The sequence below is a fragment of the Lichenostomus cassidix genome, chromosome 1 (genome assembly GCF_008360975.1).
Source record: "Lichenostomus cassidix isolate B80296 chromosome 1, HeHo_3.0, whole genome shotgun sequence".
Taxonomy (NCBI): Eukaryota; Metazoa; Chordata; class Aves; order Passeriformes; family Meliphagidae; genus Lichenostomus; species Lichenostomus cassidix.
The window spans coordinates 54,683,385-54,701,459 of record NC_139479.1 but is presented as its reverse complement, the minus strand read 5'-3'; the positions used below and the strand labels follow the sequence as shown (position 1 = coordinate 54,701,459).

Below are 18,075 nucleotides of genomic sequence, written 5' to 3'. Positions count from 1 at the left end.
ATGAATCACTATCAGAATGTGTTACAGTATTTATTAATACAGGTGACAGCTATTTGCAGCAAAATAGAAACACATCCCTTTTGCTAGTGGACATCCAGATTTCAAGATACTAACACAAAATACTGAGCTGTAAAATAAGTAATAGTGTCTCAGCAACACATGTATATTCACAGCAAGCTACAAGTTTCATCTTCTAAGATCCTGCTGCACAGTTCACAGTAACCCCTATTGTGTTCTGCAAAGTGCTTCTTGTGCAAATAAAATATTCTGCTGTTTCTTTTGGAGCTAAGATTTCAACTGAACTTCAACATGAAATACTTTTGTCCCATTATCTAGCTTTTTCTGCACTATTATAAATTAACTAGGATATATTATTATGTAAATTTACAACACCAACAATGAGGCTAGCACATAGTACTTTAAATATGACCTCTACCCAGGATTTCTAAATGCTAAATAGATATAGCTGACAAATTATTATATAGAAGGATTAGGATGAAATAACAGCATCTAAAACCCCCTAAAATTTAGCAAAGCTAAGAGTACAATATTTTATAGATAAAATTTCTATTTAAGTTTTAGTAATGTTTAAATTAATAAATGTACAATAATATTAATGCAAAGCTACCTTGGGTGGGATTCCTCTCCCTTATCTTTAAACATAATTGCTGAGATGTCTAGAGAAGCTGCTTACTGTGGACACCTCCATCATAGTCTCTTCTTGAATAATCTCTCCTATCACGGATATATAATTAGGCATGGGAAGAAACATCCTCTGGGTATTTCTACATCTTCTCCAAGGGGAGTTTTGGCTAGTTAGCTCACATACAAACATTTATCTTTGAGGTGCTTACAGAAGGGATAATAAATTCCAGCAGACTGCATTCTGCATATATGGTATGTGAACAGGAAATTGTAGGCCAATTTTTTTTCCACTACTATCTTTCAACAGATACTATTTCCTTACTACCTGTTCCTTCAAAACTGGATTTTCTTTTTTTTGTCTCCTTATTTAATTTTGAGCAAATTCTCATGACAATGCCAAAACATTTCATTACTTGGTATTTGTATCAAGAAAACATTTCTAGAAGTGTATTCTGTTTAGAGGTTGTTCACTTAGCATGTAAAAGCAAACTCATCGTCTTTTCAGTTGTTGTGTGTGTGTGATTTTTCCTCACCTTTATTTCAACTTGTGAGTCATTTCAGTAGCAAAACCTCAGAAATGTACCTACTCTTCTTGTAGTGGTTTCAAAAGTGCTCATACAGATTATGACATACATTTCCTGTAGGAGCAGCCTAAGCTTAGGTGGTCTATTTGTGCCTCCATATTACATTGCAAGCTCAATATCCAATTTACTGTCTACTATTCATCATCTTTAGATCTTTTTTAGCTTTACAGCTTTCCAAGGCTCTCCCTCCCTTTGAATTGTATTTGAGAGTATTTTCTCCAAGATGTATTATCTTAGCTCTTCTATTCTGAACCACATTTCATTATTACTCAGATGTCTCTAACTTCCCTGCATCTGCATTATCTTGTTTCTTTCCGTCTCGCAAATCCTATTGTGTGACCATACACACTTGGAACCAGGAGGCAAATTTAAGCAGAAATGTCTTTGATTACATCTTCCTGTTGTCATGAATATAATGCACCATATTACACCAAGTTCATGGTGCAAGGATATCCATGTTCACAGACTGAGCTGCTGTTTTTCACTTTACATAGGTTCAGGTGTATAGCTTCCATTTTCTTTGGAGGAGATTTACGTTGATTAATTTAGGTATGTGACTTAGATGCCAGAACACCTACAGTCTTGTACCTTGTACCTCTGATAAATGTGAGAGTGACCCAAATTACTTATTTTTAAAATAAATACTTGGGAAAAGGTATAAAGGTCTCCAGAGTTACAGGTCAATTTCTGAAAAGGTATGCTTTTTTTGTAGTTAATCTCCTTGAAGTCTTCAGTCAATGGCATAACTTCGATCCTACAAAGGACTGACAGGAGTCAATTGCAATTTTGGTTTTGTGAAAAAAGCCCAGACTCATGAGGTAGCATCTCTTTAACAGAACTGCAGCACAAAATTGGGTGATTTCAAATATTCTAAATGGATAGCAGACAGCTCATATACTGTCTCCTAATAATCACTTTATGACAGAGAGACTAAACCTTTTCCCACAAACAAAATAGCTGGCATGGTTTTATGATGAGTTATATCAGAGCACATACTGTCTTTCCATCAATTAAATAAAAAAATACTGAGAATATGAAAGAAAACAAATGCTCTAAACAACTATGGAGTTTACTTGTTCGCCAGGGTAAAAGTATAATTTTGTTCCTTTTCCTTCACATCTAGTTCTCATGCATTCCTTGATCCTCAGGTCACATAATTGTTAAGGGCTCCAGGCAAATTTTAGGATTGGGGCAGGTTTGAAGTTTAACATATTTTTGTCGAGATTGGTAAAATGAAGAATGAGTTTTGAAGGCAATGCAAATATACGTCTATTATAACTCACAGAGCAGAGAGCTTAAATGATTTCTCTAGTTTAAAAAGTGAGAGCATCACATCAAGATAAAAGTAATTGCTTTAAAACCAAGCCCCCAGACATTTAAGGTTTGCCATGTAGAGCGTGTGGAAGAGTTCACCTTTTTGATGTTTGCAAAATGCTGTGCCTGGATGATCTCCAGAGAAAGGATAAAAATCTGCATCTCCAAGATTACAATAGTTGTACACAGTTAAAACAGTGTGTTATATATTTAATAATGAAAAACTGATAAGAAACGTACCATTGCTCCACAAGACTATGAAAACACACAGAGGCAAACACTGAAATCAAACAGGGAGACAGTAAAAGAGCTATCTTTAATATTTCTGGCCGCATAGCATAGATTTAGGATTTGAACCAGCATTGAGAGTACTTACAGTTTGGAATATTTTCCATCATTATCCTTTTGTAGATGGGGGGGGGGGAATGCTGAACAGTCAGAACTTTAAACAAGCCAGATGTACTTCATTCTATTTAATTCCTTTCAGCTGATCGGGGCTCTGTCCAGCTCAAGTGACAATGTTAAGCTTCCTACCTTATACGCATTTTAAAACAATTATTAGAAAAAGTTAACGCATTCATGAGGATCTTCTCATATGACAAACTTCAGAAGACAAATGTATATTCATTTCACTTTAAGAAAACAAGGATAAGTGCAAAAATTAAAATATTTAAGTACATTAAGTACATAACCTCTAAGTTTTTAACTCCTCTGCTGTATTTAATGTCAAAGGAAGAAAGAGTCTCATTATGGCTCATAAGCTGTTTCAGCTGTTTGAAAAACCTAATATTTTATCTTCCATCTATGTTATCTGGCTTAACATTTGCATCTGCCACAGACACTTCAGCACCAGTGAAATATAACTCCTTCTGCCCTTCCAGATGGTCTGGCATACATTTGGATTTTCTTACTCTGACCATGAGTGAGTGGCAGTACCCCAAGTTAAAGCTGGTGTTGACTTAGCACAAAGAAAAACCAAAAACCCACAGAATGAGTCATGACTATCATTACCATGCTGGCGTTAAAATACTGAACATGCATCCCTTAGTAAGAGTAAACTATCAAACATAAAGAATGGCAATATGTAATTCTATGGGATATGCACTTAGAAATATCCCTTGGAGGTTTCATTTATTCATGAAAGGGACTACCCATATCATGGTTAACAGAGAGCACTGATCTAGCATACATCTGTAGCAGCGAGTGGCAAGAGCTATCACTAAACTACTGCAATTCCATATATGTATGGATGAAGAAACCAGTTAGCATTCATAACACCTAGTGACAGAAGCTTCCCATACAAGATGTTTTGTATGCTTATGTGGTCAAACTACATAGAGAGAGCCACCCACAGTGTATATCTCATCAATTAAGCAGAAATGTTTTGTAGATTTACAAAAATATCTGAAAAGGCAAAAGAAGATAGAAGAAATAGAAGTAAAGAATAAAGAGTCAACTGCCTTGTGTGGTGGAAAGATAGAAAAATGGAACTGAAATCAGAGAATCAATTCTGCTATTTTAAAGCACATTGATTCAGTCAGAGAAGTTATGGCAAAGATCCAAGCAGACAAGAAAAGTGACTGAGGCGCTGTTGTTCTCTCCTGTCTGGAGCCTAGAGGGAAATATATTTTCGCTGGTGGAATTCAAAGGTTTTGGCAATACAGCAGCATCAATAAAGACTGAGTGCTCTGAAGTAAGAAATTGAGACTGCAACTGTGCAGCTAATTCTGAGCATTTTTATCAATTATCAGGCTACAATTAGCCACAAGCTGGCTGGCTCTGTGGCCTCCCCAAACACATGCAGAGGAAGGAGAAGTGGCTGTTGTGCAGCCATGCCCATGACAGTTGGGAAGGCTTCCCTCCCTCTGGTCTCACTTTGTTGGCTTTCTGACTGAGTCTGAGGCAGGGGCTGTGAGTCCTCCCTTGTGGGGACCAGAATTGCCAGAAGCACACCCAGGATCCAGGCACTGCCTGACAGTGCTCCCTAGGTTGGGATGGCTGCACCTCTGAGTCTCAGCCACTCTGCTGCTGTTTCCTTTGCTCTTAGGAAAACCCAAAGCACGCCATTAAGCCAGGATGCATGCTGGTTCTGCCCTCTTCCTCGCCCTGCACAGGGATGGAGCATTGCTGTGCTTTCAGGAAGCTATTCTCGAAAACTTCCAGCATTGCAAGCTGCTTTGCCCGCCGCAGATGCTCGCCCTGGAATCCTTCACAGCTGCCTTCAGAGCATCCTCAAGTTGGCTCTTCTAAAACCCAGGGTCCTTGTCCCCTTCACTGGGCTCAGCAAGACCTTTAACTGCAGGATGTTGTGGAACTGGACCTGCAGGACAGGGACCTTTCCGGCCGGACCTGCCCTTGTTCCTCTCTGTCTCCCTGCACAAAACATGGCGCGGAAAGAACGGCAGCAGGGGCCTGCGTGTCCCAGAGCTCAGATTTTGCGCCACTTCAGCTCCACAGAGAGGCCAGTCAAGTGAACAAACTGTTTATTAAACAAAGGCAAAGCGAAGGGATGAGCTGGGACGGAAAAAAGGGGATCGGTAGGCTCTGAGGGCTGGAGGGAGGGATCTGTCAACTTGGAGTGAGACGGAAGAAGCTCCTGGAGCTTCGCACGGGAGGCATAAAAGGCGATGGGCAGTGTCTGAGGGCTGGATGCAGGGAGCTGCCAACAGGGAGGGAGGGAGCTGCTGGAGCTTCTGCACAGGCTCAGCTGTGAGTAGCATCAGCTGTGCCCAGAGCTGCAGCTGGTCCACAATGGCTTCCAGGTGGTCTCATCTTCCATGGTGTCTGGAGGCCTTTTAGGAACACTGGCTCTCCTGATGCAGTGGATGAATGCAGCTCTGCAACTCTTCCCTCGAATGTCACTTGAACAAAGCATCTTGTGATGGAGTGGCTGTCATCTTCCTTCAGGGCTTGAAGGGCTGCAAGAAGAGGAACAGTGCCACGGTCAGAGCCCGGACTCAGGCAATCCAAGACCTTCCTGCCAGCGCCATCCCACCTAGCTCTTGCCATGCCCAGGAGCGAGCAGGAGACAACAGGATCAGCTGGAAGGTGCTGGCCAGGATCCCCGCCGCGTCCCTGCAATCTCTCTGTGCTCTGCCCATGCCGACCCCTCGTCTGCACAGGGAGTGGAGCCCTCCGCAGCTGGGGCAGTGATTGTAGCTTCGTGCCCAGCGGTTGGAGCTGCTGTTCCCGCCAGCCCTCACTGCCCTCACTCACCCTCGCTGAGCACCTGCAGCTCTTCCTTCTGGCCCATCATGAGCACGCCGGCGATCCCTGGGAACACAGAGCCTTGTCACGGCCCCAAGCGGCACAGCTGTCCCGTAGCGGCGCTGCCAGTCCTTCTTGCCCCGGCAGGGCTCAGCCCGGGCTGCTGCCGAATCTTGACGCCCGAGGTCACGGCTGCGAGAGCGGGGCGGCAGCAGCAGCGCCGAGGACAGGAGGGGCTCCACCGCCCCGGGCCCGGATGCCACTGCCGGGGCAGCAGCCGCGCTGGGGAGCCCGGGCTCGTGGCTCACCGATAATCCTGATGGCTGCGTGTCGAAGGTGCTTCTGCGGGCTCTCCAGGCACATCAGCGCCCAGCGCAGGTGCTCGGCTGCTCGGCTCTCGTCCTCTGTCAGCTGCAGAGAGCCCGGGGCACAGAGGGAAGGCTTGGCGCGGGCTCTGTCCCTTGGCCGGGCGCTCCGTGCGCCCGGCCCTGGCCTCCCCTGCCCGCAGAGCCCCCACACCCGGCCGACAGCCGCTGGCGCCGGGCTTTGGAGGGGGCAGAGGGCCGGGTGCTGCCCGGAGAGCCGCGATGCCGCCGCGCCCCACGGCCCAGCTGGCCGGGGCTCCGTGGGCACCCGGCTCGGGGCCAGAGGAGCCTCGCGAGAGCCCGCGCGGCCCGGGGAAGCGAGCGGCGTGTGGGGCGCAGCGGCCCTGGGCAGGGGCGCAGCCGCCAGCCCCGCACACTGAGCACCGGGGGCAGGGGGCTTCTCCAGGCTGCGGCTGGGGCTTCCAGGCTGTCCTTACCACGCATTCGGCGAACTTCATCCGCTGCCCGTTCTTCAGCAGCTCCTCGAGATCCCTCCTCTCCAGGAATTGGGCCGCACAAAGAAGTGCTTCGCGAGAGGCCTGGAGAACAGCAGAGAGCCGGAGGTGGCACCACAACCCGGGGCACAGGGCTTGGCACATCCCTGTGCCAAGGCCAGGAGGAGGCTGGAGCCCACGAGGCGCCAGGGCAAGAGGCAGCCTTGCCCCCTCCCAGGGATGCAGCAGCATCAGGCAAAACCTCGCCTTTGCTACACGTTTGTTCTCATCACGCCAGTGCAAGAAGAGTGGCAGCAGGCTCTGTCTCACAAGTGTCATGAGAGGCTTTTTTCCCTCCTGCACTACCGATTCCATCACCCTGCAGAAGAGGTGAATGGAGAGCAGCCGCACGAGGCCGTTGTCCTAGAGGAAAGGAAAAGATCTCAGCACCAAGTACTCCAGGCCGCCCTGGGCAAAGACCCAAAAATCCACAGGGTACAAAGTTTCTGGGCGGCACCCAGTGCCCGTGCCGGGGTCATGGAGCTTTACATTTTCGAAGAGTGGCAGGACTGCCTCCGCCAGCTCCAGGGCAGTGGTGGTGGATATCTGGATGTCTTTGTCCTGGAGCATGTTTATGAGCACAGAGAGGGTCATCCCGACCATCTCTCCGTCTGCATCACCCAGCAGCTCCACAAGGTTTCGATACAGGCCGCATATTTGTCTTCCCTATGTGGAACACAAGGCTGTGGTGTGAATCCATGACCGGCTGCAGCATCAACACTGCTCTAGCACGGCCACCTCACCCTCCTGCCGCAGGGCCCAGAGGCCAAAGGCCTGTCCCGAAGCACTCGGGCAGCTGATTCGAGAGGCAGGAGAGCTGGGAGCAGCTGCCTCATCTCCTGAAGCCCATCCAAGGCCAAGGGGCTGCTGCATTCCCCAGCCCCCAACTGCCAGCACAGCTTCAGCCACTGTCCCCTCCTCACCAGCCAGGGATCCTTGCTGAGCACAACGAGGCCTCTGAGTTGCAGGCGCAGCCTCTCCCCACACTGGCTCCCCAGGTGCCGTGACATAATCATCAAGGCCCTGACACCACATTCCGTCAAGTCCAGAAACTCCAGGAGCTGAAAGGCACAGGGCAGTGACATGGGACCCGGCTGGCAGGAGCCCAGAACCACACGGGGCTGGGCCCAGGCAGCAGCACTGGCCACAGGCACCGTCCCAGGCGGCTGCAGCTACGAGAGGGAAGACAGCTGCGAGGTAGCTCAGCGAGGCAGCGCCGGCCATCAGGCTCACCTCCACAAGGAATGCCAGGCCAAGCAGATCCCAGCATGGCTGCTCCTCCGTGAGCAGCCTGAGCAAGTACAGTCCAATGTGGAAACACAGGAGGGTCGAGCCATGGCACATCTCCCTGGCAGGGGGAAAAAGGCACCAAGACCCTGAGCCTCATGGGCAAACCTCTCCCAGGACTGACTTGTGGCGGTCAGATCTCTCCCCAGTACCCTGCAAAGAGCCATGGGCCCTTTGGGAGGTGGCTTCTCCTGAGCACCCTCCTCTCCCAGCCTTTTCCAGTCTGCTGGGCCATTCCTCGATGACAAGGCCCTCTCACCCAGAACCACGGGGATAGTGTGGGGCAATCTGGGCACAGGGCACCAATGCTGGGGGTGGGGAGAAGGGGGTCTCACCTGGCCAGCAGACCCACTGCATAGTGCTGGGTTTCAGCACAGAGCAGCGTGTCCCAGACGCGTTTGCGCTCCATAGCCACCACTTCGTTGTCCCAGCTCAGTCGGCAGAGCAGAGCCTTCATGGTCTGCACTGCAAACCTGTGTGCAGAGCAAGGCCCGGGTCACGCCGGGAGTACTGGCCCTGGCCACAGGGGCATGGGAAGGGCAGGATAACTGGGACCTGTTGGGATTGGTGGGAAGGTGGTGTTCCTCCATGCATGCTCTCCAGAAGAGTTCAACGTCCTCTGGCATCTGCTCTGTGGTGATGTAAACTTGGGAGAGCAGAGCCACAAACATGCTGGCAGAATGATGGGTCATTGCCTCGTGGCACTCAGGCACCTGGGCAATCACCCACAGCGCCACATTTGCCTGCAAAAGTCAAAGCACCCTGAGAGAGTGCTCAGTGCCGAGGCGTCCATGTGGCAGGGCCCAAGGGGAGATGCAGGGTAGCAGCCGTCTTGCTGCTGCCCCTGAGCCTGCCTCTAGCCCAGGTTACAGCCCAGCGCCCGAGGCAGAGAGTTGCAGGGCAGGGAGAGGATGGAGAGCTGCTGGAGAGGTGACCTGGAGGGGGAGCAAAGGCCAGTTGCAGAAACTCACAGCCAGGGCAAAGATGTCCTTGTTGAACGAACAGGAGAAGGACATTTTGCACAGCGGCCTCTCCTTCATCACCCAGAGCAGCACTGGAAGCACCCTCTCCACGGCTGGTTCTGATGAGCCTATAGTTCTCCACATCATTGTAGCAGCTCTGTGGGACCAGAGCTCTGCATCAGTACCACGCCCTGTGCAACTGTGTGGGGCTGGGTGACAGAGCCCTGGTCCTCTGAGGGGCCCGGATGGAGCTTGGTAGCAGGCTCAGGGAACTGAGGGGCCCGAGGCTCCTGGAGTTCTCTGCCTGGCTGGCAGACCCCACTGGAAGGTCTCTACAGGGAGACGGGCCCAGAAGGCTGCAGAGCCCTGAGCTCTCAAGGCAGTTGTGCTCTTTACCTGTCACAGTATGGGGCACAGCACAGGAGGCTCATCACCACAAGAGCAGGGTGTTCTTCAGCCAGCCTCAGAATGCCAGTCTGCAGCCTGGCATCCACGGTGTCATGGGACACGAGTCTCTGGTGAATGTTTCTCACCATGGCTGGCACCTGGAGGAGGCATGAGGAAGACCTGGAGTGCTGTCCATGGGAGCAAAATCCCCAGCTTCCCCCAAGAACTGCTTCCCTTCGCACTGCACTGGGCTAGCCTCAAAGGCTGAGGAGGCCCGGTGGATGTCGCTTGAGGGGCCACACAATCCTGGGAGGCCTCTGGTCTTGGCCCCAGGCTGCTTACCTGCTGCTGAGAAAGAGCAGCATTCTCCTTGAAAAAATCCAGAGTGGAAGCATGAATGACAGCCGCAGTGGGCGTGGTGTCAGTATCTGCCACAGCCAGAGTCATTGTGGTGGTGTCCCCACTCCTGGTCATGCCCTCATTCAGTGCCATGCCAGCCTTTGCCCTGGGATCAGTCATAGCCAAGTCAGAGCTGCCCGTGCACTCGGTGGATGCCATGCTGGCATCAGGCTTTGCCTGCAGCTCGGTTGGCCCAGAGTCAGGCTCGGCTGTGCCCTCAGCTGCTGCGGTGGTGGTCTTCCTGCGCCCAATGCACAGGAACCTCCGCAAGATCTGCAGGAGAACGAAGGGTGGGGAGAGAGGGACGTTCCATGGAGCGCTCCAAGCGTGGCGCTCCGCTGACCGGTGACAGTGGGCCCAGCCCAGGTGGGGATGGCTGCAGGTACCTGTGCTGCTCTGCGGAAGCGGCCTCGGGCGGGGTCTTGCTGTTGTGTCCGGTCCTTCCCTGCACCTGGCAAAGAGCGAGTGCAGCCAGAGCTGAGGGGTTGTGGGAGAGGCCGGAGAACACAGCCCAGCCCTGCACTCCCCAGGCAGGGACAGCCCCGAGATGCCCAGGTGATGGAGCACGGCCGCCGGCGGGTTCAGCCCCGGTTCCATCCCATCCACGGGTGTGTCCACAGGGGCTGCGATGGGATGGGGCCAAGCTGGCTGCAGGCGCCAGCCCTATTGCCCGGCTCTGCTACTCACCGTGCTGCAGCGGCGGCTGGAACTGCTCCAGCTCTTCAGGCTGCTGCGCTGGGGCAGCTGCAGGACCTTTCTTTTTCTTCCCCCTGCAGGCTTTGAACAGGCTGAGCAATCCGCCCGCCATACTGCTGTCTGGTCTCGAGGGCTCCTGCCACAATGACGGGAGACTCCTCGTCACCAAATCCCGCAGTCAGGCCTCAATGGCACTGGCCGCAGGGATGTGAGATGCCTCGGAAAAGCTCCGAGTCACCGAGTGCCACAGTCTGCCAGCGAGGGCAGCTGCAGCGGTAGCGCCTCGGAAAAGCTCCGAGACACTGAGTGCCACAGTCTGCCCTCAAGGGCAGCTGCAGCGGTAGCGCCTCAGAAAAGCTCCGAGACACTGAGTGCCACAGTCTGCCCGCAGGGGCAGCTGCAGCGGTAGCGCCTCGGAAAAGCTCCGAGACACTGAGTGCCACAGTCTGCCCGCAGGGGCAGCTGCAGCGGTAGCGCCTCAGAAAAGCTCTGAGACACTGAGTGCCACAGGCTGCCCGCAGGGGCAGCTGCAGCGGTAGCGCCTCGGAAAAGCTCCGAGACACTGAGTGCCACAGTCTGCCCTCAAGGGCAGCTGCAGCGGTAGCACCTCGGAAAAGCTCCGAGACACCAAGTGCCACAGTCTGCCCGCAAGGGCAGCTGCAGCGGTAGCGCTTCGGAAAGGCTTCGGGTCAACAACAAATGAGCTGGCTGTTCGGGGGCTCCTCACAGCACCACTCTGTGTTGTCCTGTCCCGTCGCGTGCACCGAGCACTCTGGCGTGGCTGCGTCGCCGCCAGCACCTATGTCAGGACGTGTCACAAAGGGCCCTTGGACACTCTGTTGCATGCCACAGTGACCCTGCTGCACCGTGTCACAAAGGGACCCATGGACACACTGCTACGTGCCCTGCGACTGCCCTCACCCCACCCAAAGTGCCCCAGGTTGGAAGGAATCCGTTGCCCTGAGTGTCTGATACAGCCTGACAGGTGTGGCTAGCACACGTTTTTCCCACGAGAATTCTTCTTGTGTTTTATAAATAAAGATAAAGTTTGGATGTTATTGGAACAGTGTCCCAGAACTTGGACGGTGCAGGCCTGGCCAATCAGGCCCGGGGGAAGGCTTCTGACTGACCAATCTGGGTGACTTTTGAATACTCTATATATATGATGAAATCAAAACAATAAAGATCATTCCTTCTTGCCACTGAGAACTGGTGCTTTCATTACTCTGCTAGCTGCTCAACAGCGACAGACAGGAGCTTTAGGAGTTGCTCAAACAGGATGCAAACATTCCCCTGCTCTGCGGGCTCAGGGCAGCAGCAGGAGCCCCCACAGCTGCTGACGCAGCAGCGTCGGGAAGGGCTTGGGGCCTTCCACAGAAGCTGGCACAGCCTTCTTGGGACAAGTCCTGGCTGCTGGCCATCATAAACCCGGGTGTGAGACACAGACAAGGAATGTGTGGGCCAGGGCACAGATGCTGCTCTCACCCTTGGGGCCCGAGGAGCACTGAAATCAGCAGGTGTGGCAGAGTCCCTGCTGAAGCAGACCTGCTACGCCCCGAGACCTGGCAGCGCTGCTGCCTGTCTCCTGCCCCAGAGACTTGTGCTTCTGGGGAGCTTCTCAGCCAGAGGGCGGCCCAAGGCAAGGTGCACTGCTGTCTGTGCTCCCTCCTGCAGGTGGCTCTTGGGAGGAGGCGCCTGCAGGTGGCCCTCGTGTAGAGCAAGGCCTAGGTCACTCTAGGAACACTGGCCCTGGCCACAAGCACATGGGAAGGACAGGATGACTGGGATCTTTTGGGGTTGATGGGAAGGTGGTGTTCCTCCATGCATGCTTTCCGGAAGAGTTCAACGTCCTCTGGCATCTGCTCTGTGGTGATGTAAACTTGGGAGAGCAGAGCCACAAACCTGCTGGCTGAATGATGGGTCATTGCCTCGTGGCACTCAGGCACCTGGGCAATCACCCACAGCGCCACATTTGCCTGCAAAAGTCAAAGCACCCCGAGAGAGCGCTCAGTGCTGCGGCGTCCATGTGACAGGGCCCAAGGGGAGATGCAGGGTAGCAGCCGTCTTGCTGCTGCCCCTGAGCCTGCCTCTAGCCCAGGAACGTGTCTGCCCCTTGCCCAGCGTGATAGCGATGGTTAAAACTGTGCAGCACTAACTCTTACACCTTGAACTGGTCATTTTCAACATATTTTCCTTGCATAACAGCCATTGTAGTGGATGTGCACGATGCATAGATTTAAACCATTTGTTTTTGCTGATTGCTCAAATATTTACAGCATGATCTGCCAGTTTCATCCCTTCAGATACAGCATGGATTTTTCACTGCTTTGTATTCTCTTTGGATAGACAACAACAGGGAAGTGAGTGCATGTGTTAACAGCTGTTAGAAGCATATGGCATTTTCAAAGCTGATGCAAATATTTACACACATGTGTATGTATGTATGCAGATCTTCAGTTTACAGCAGTCATTGCTATAATCTATTCTTTTTGTTTTGCAGAACCTTTGGAGGAAAGGCAGACATTTTACAGTACACTCAAGTAAACAGAAGGAAATAAAACTGTTCTCTTGTCTTTTTGTGAGAATATGAATTCCTCAGAAATGCAGCATGAACTCTGCATATATTGATGTCTTAGAAAATGCATTCAAGGCTAGGTTGAAAAGTTACAAAATATCAGAAAAATCTCAATACAAAAATAAGTAGAAGCAGTGCTTATGAATACACAGAACAAATAAAATAGATCAGTAAAGCAAATTTAAAGCAAGCCCATAGTAACTATGCTGTATATTATTAATAGTGACAATCATATTTACATTGAAATTTTTACTTATGTCTATTTCAATCAGTTTTCTCAAGTTGATACCATTTAAAGAGAAATGGGATTATTTGTTCATCTTCCTTTCGATGTATCACTGGGATAATGAGTCATGCATGAAGTTTAATAAGCCTTGCTAATTTTCTGTCAAGTCAAGGAGCTATTGATTTTACGTATTTGGCTCAAATTTTAAATAGGTTCATTTGTGAAACTGAAAAGCATGTCTTTCGTTAAAATGGAATGCTAGGCTTTACTCTGAGCAAAATTTCCCTAAATTAACAACTGCTTCGTGAGCCCAGTGCGACTGGTCTTTATACTACAGAGTTATTGAGGCTTACTTAGAAATTATATCCATTGCTCATTTCTCTAAAACAAAATATCTCTGTTTAAAAGGTATTTTTATGGACAGAAATGTAATATAAATGCAGAGAGTTAATTTGGGCTTTGACATCATCCATGACACCAACTGTGATATGATCAGATGTGTTTATCATTTGTTGGATGAATTCATATAACCCAGACCTGATTTGCTCTGCTCCTGTTTTGAGAAGATGGTGTTTCAGTCCTAGCTGGGATTGTCAGTGTAGGGCCCACAGATGCAAATGGTCCAATAAAAGGGGAATATAAATTTTAAATACATCGATCTTTTTAACACAGAGAACAGACTAGAAGCTATATTCTATTATTAACCTTTCTGTTAACTACACCAAAGAAAGCAAAGTCCTGTATATTTAATCTCCAAGAGGTGGAAGCAACAGCAAGAGGAAACTTCTTTTCCACTGACAATTTAAAAGGCAGTGTCATCAAGCAAAATTTTCACATTAGTGCTTACTTTGAAAAAAATATATCATTTTTATAAGAAAAATGCATTAAGTCATTTTGTAAGATGATTTGACTGTAAATGATGAATGCATGCATGTAAATTGGTATTTTCAAAGTAAGGTTGTAGTGAAAATTTTCCTGAGTGCTCATTTCAAATTTCTTTTATTTGGTTTAAGTGGAATATAAATGTGTTAACTTTTGATTACTGTTTTACTATTACTTTTAATTTTTCTTTGACAATTTGTAGCCAACTGGATATCCAGTACTCCATAAGAAGAGAAAGTGAGCCAAATTTTGCCTTCTTTTAATTGTTTAATGTTTTACTGCATTTTAGAAATCACTGAAAATGTCATCATGTGGGGTTTTTTCTTGGTGATTTGTTTGTTTTTACAAAGCTTCCTGTTATGGAGGCTTTTCCCAGATGTTTTACTTTCAAATATTATAGCAAAGAAAAAGGATTTTTTTTAATGACATTACTCCTCATTCGTATGGAAAGAGTAGAACTCCTGAGACTAGTTCTAGCAACTTTCTCCACGAAAAGAATCAATGCTTTTCTAGTGCACTTGTTCTGTGATAATGATTACTCATCTGACTCCAGAAATTCTAAATAGTGTTTAAATTCAAAGTCTCTTCATGAATTCTCTCCATTTATCTACTTACAGGCTGTAGAGGTGAAGGCTGTAAATTGCAGTCCTGAATTTCATTTGTGTCTAAATAGCTCTTTTTTACGTTTTGGGGTTTTTTTTGTTGGGTTGTTTTTTTTGTGGCAGTGACATTTGGTCTCAAATACATCCTCTGCTACAAAACCATTCTCACAAAGGCATAGATAGAGCAGATCAACAATTAGAAACAAGAATTAGGATTACAGTTTTCTTTTAAAAAGATTCTACCTCACTAGTACTTTCCTCATCTATTATCATAACTACTGTGAAGAAAACACTTCCTTTCTTTCCTGCTCTTTGCTTCTATAATATAACTGTGTATTTGGTCTTCTCTGTCCATATGTTTTCATTTTCTGGTACTTTTATATTTTTAAGAAGAGAAAGACAGATTCCTTGAGCAAATGAAAAATTTTGCTCCTTTAAGATATGTTGTTATATTGCATCTCCCCTATGCAGAGTTGTCTGGATTTCTTGTTTTAAGTGCAAGTAGGGGAAGCCCTCTAAACAGGACTGGTTTCATGCAAAGCTTCTTTTTGAAAGATATATTTGAGAGACTGGAGTACAGAGATTCTTTTTTTCTTGCTCCTTTTTTTCTAGATAACAAAGTAGTTCAGATGGATACGTCAATTACAAGGTGCCTTCACACCATAGAGTTTGGTTATTTTTTAAGCAGTGAATAAACATCATGGCGTCTCCAGTTCCTGATGTCATAGAAACAATTATAGAATATGCGTACAGAATATGAATCCTTGCAAACAACTTTACTAAAAAGGCTTTTATTTTTCACTGTGAAAGGATGAAAAATAAAGACATCTGGAGACATATCATCACCTACTGAATATAGCTGGGGATGATATTTACTGTAGTAAGAGCAGAACTAGGTCTTTAATATTTACTACTGAAATGTTTAGATAATGATCACCTCTATGAAATGGTTTGCTTCATGTCAGAGATGTGCAGTTACATTTTTTATGACTTATTTGTGAATCTTTTATAGCCAGATCATAATTTCATAAACCCATGCATAATATAATATCCTGTTTTCAAATGAGTGTTTCAAGAAACCCAATTCACTATTCTTTTCTGGTTTCTAAGTTGAACAGAAATGACACATTGAATACATTCTCAGTAAGAAAATCTTTTGAAGGAATACTATATTTTTTGTAGTCTTATCAGTCCCCAGAGTACAGTTAAGGTATTTGGTCCCACATAAATAGCCTCTATTATACTTTCCAAGCTGCTTAAATTCCAAAGAACAAAATCTCCATGCTCCTCTGATTACCTTTAGAATATCAAGAATTTTTATTCAAAATGTCTGTATGCTTCAAGTAAAAGAAATAAAGTACCTGATATCTGCCGTGTGGCACAGGCACATTAACATAGATAGGATAAATAGTCATCCCAGCCATGGGTCCTTGCTTCTCCAAGCATTCTTGCAAAGGTGTAAGCTAGCCTCTTCCTTTTCCCAAGAGTTTACACTTGTTCTCTACTTTTGACAACAGCCCATCTGTGCTCATGAAATGGCAGGGACACAAAGGGAGCTGCCCATGCATATTACTGCTGAATTACTTTAAGGTGAAATATTAGTAATTGTAGTTATTGGGAAACTTCTGTGGAACAGCACTATTTCTTGGGAGCTGTGGATTCCAGAAAGAGAGATACTGACTTAAATGCAAATTTATTCCTGTGAAAAGGCATAGAACACTTTCTAAAACTGTGTTTTGAGAGAAAAGATTTTTTTTTAGTCAAGAAAACAGCTCAATAAGCAACAAGCTAGAATTTATTTTATGAAGCCTCAGATAATGGTCCTTTTATTTTATAGCTTTCCTTGTTTTTGCTTCAAGTTCCACCCCCCCAAAAAAAAAAAGTTTTAAAATGATCCCATCAATGATGTGGTTATATAGAGAGATATATAATTATATTCAAATTCTGCAGGAAAGATGGGTGAGAGAAACTTAGTTAACATTTTGAAATCATTTGCAAATGAAGAAGAATATATTTCTTCTCGTCTTGGGTGTCACTAAGCATCACCTTCACTATAAAGAGAATAGCTGTTATCTGAATTGCTAACAATAAAGCAGGCTTGTTCAGGATATTTTATGATTGTTTTCAGACATTATCCTTCTCATATTCTCTTGCTTAAATTAGTTTTTCTGGTTTTCACCTCTACCTGTGTATTAACATACCTCATTTTGCGTATGCTATTGTGAATAATAGAATACTTAAAACATTTATCCAGGAAAGACTTTTTTCTTTGCTGACCAGTTTTGAAAGTATAAACTTGCAAATGAACCAGTGGAAAACTCCCTTCTCTTTTCCTGTGTCCACTCTGTCAGATTTTCAGAGGTCTTTCATTCCTGCTTTTGAAAGAAAAATCTGCCAGTAGGCAAGATAGAGATCAATGCACATTTTCCAGAATTTTACTTCCTCTAATGAAGACAGCAAATGAAGGAAACTTGTGTGATGTTTTAAACTGGCAGAGTCTTGAATATATAGAGAATGGTGCCCATGGTGAGACAAAATGCCTTCCTATGAACTGTAAGCAAACCAGTTTGCAAGTGTTCTGCCTTCCCTAGTCACACCGCTCTTCCAACAGCTGTGTGCTCATCAGAAAGCTCATTAGGTAGTCCTTGTTGCTGAATCAGGTGATAAGTGAGGAGGACTGGAGAAAGACCATCTATTTTCCCTAACTGTGTTACCCTGATAACTACTCACCTTAGATGTTAATAGTTACTATACATTTCTGCTTCATCATGAATCTAGAGTTATCCTCTACCTGGCGTAATAACCTTGAACTGTATTCAGAGGAAAAGGGTTTAAACAATTGCAATATAACTGCTTAACTCAGATTATCAAAGCCTGAACACAGTTTCCATTTATTCTTGGAAATATGTAGTGTTCATGGAAATATGAAGTATCCCCATGACATTTAGCTGGAAGTTCATGCTACTTTTCTTTATATAGCCAGGGGCATGCCTGCTTGGCAGTGCTTATCAGTTAAGCACCTACAGGTTTCTTTTAACATACAGTTGGTTTTGCGAGAAAACCCCATCCTGTAGTCACAAATCAATCTATTTATCAGAGTAATCACTGCACAAATTATGGCTGACAGCTGTGGCACCCTTTGCCTGAAGCTCAGGAGCTCTCCAATTCCATGTTAGTCTCTGTGTAACTGGATTGCAGGATGAAGATTAGTATTTTAAGCATGATAACTCCATGTGCACTTTGTCAGTGAAATGGGTCACTGGTTTCAGTGAGGAAGAAGAGCAATGTGGTGGATTCCCTGATTCAATGAATGATAGGAATAAATCAGTAAAATGTCACCACTGTATAAAGAGGTGAACAAGTAATATCTAGGTTTGAGGATCTTATACAAGATAACATTTATATATATAAGTATATATTTCTTCATAGAAATACATGTCTGCTGAATGA

General features: G+C 46.8%; 1 protein-coding gene and 1 long non-coding RNA gene across 2 annotated transcripts; one reads left to right on the top strand and one right to left on the bottom strand.

Moving 5' to 3' along the window:
• Nucleotides 1-2,874: 2,874 nt before the first annotated feature.
• On the bottom strand, nt 2,875-10,757 carry LOC146444662 (maestro heat-like repeat-containing protein family member 7). The gene is made up of 14 exons (XM_085058702.1): nt 10,332-10,757; nt 10,031-10,095; nt 9,588-9,917; nt 9,255-9,403; nt 8,868-9,015; nt 8,452-8,639; nt 8,232-8,369; nt 7,843-7,957; nt 7,533-7,670; nt 7,099-7,275; nt 6,553-6,972; nt 6,059-6,161; nt 5,760-5,816; nt 2,875-5,461 (listed from the first exon to the last, which is right to left on the bottom strand). Exons 1-14 carry the CDS (start codon nt 10,450-10,452, stop codon nt 5,247-5,249), a joined length of 2,364 nt encoding a protein of 787 aa, XP_084914828.1. The 5' UTR covers nt 10,453-10,757; the 3' UTR covers nt 2,875-5,246.
• Nucleotides 10,758-10,885: 128 nt separating this feature from the next.
• LOC146444661 (uncharacterized) lies at nt 10,886-12,892 on the top strand. Its single transcript, XR_014851722.1, has 4 exons — nt 10,886-11,325; nt 11,595-11,857; nt 12,617-12,700; nt 12,841-12,892. It is a non-coding gene; the product is annotated as an uncharacterized LOC146444661 (long non-coding RNA).
• Nucleotides 12,893-18,075: the final 5,183 nt, after the last annotated feature.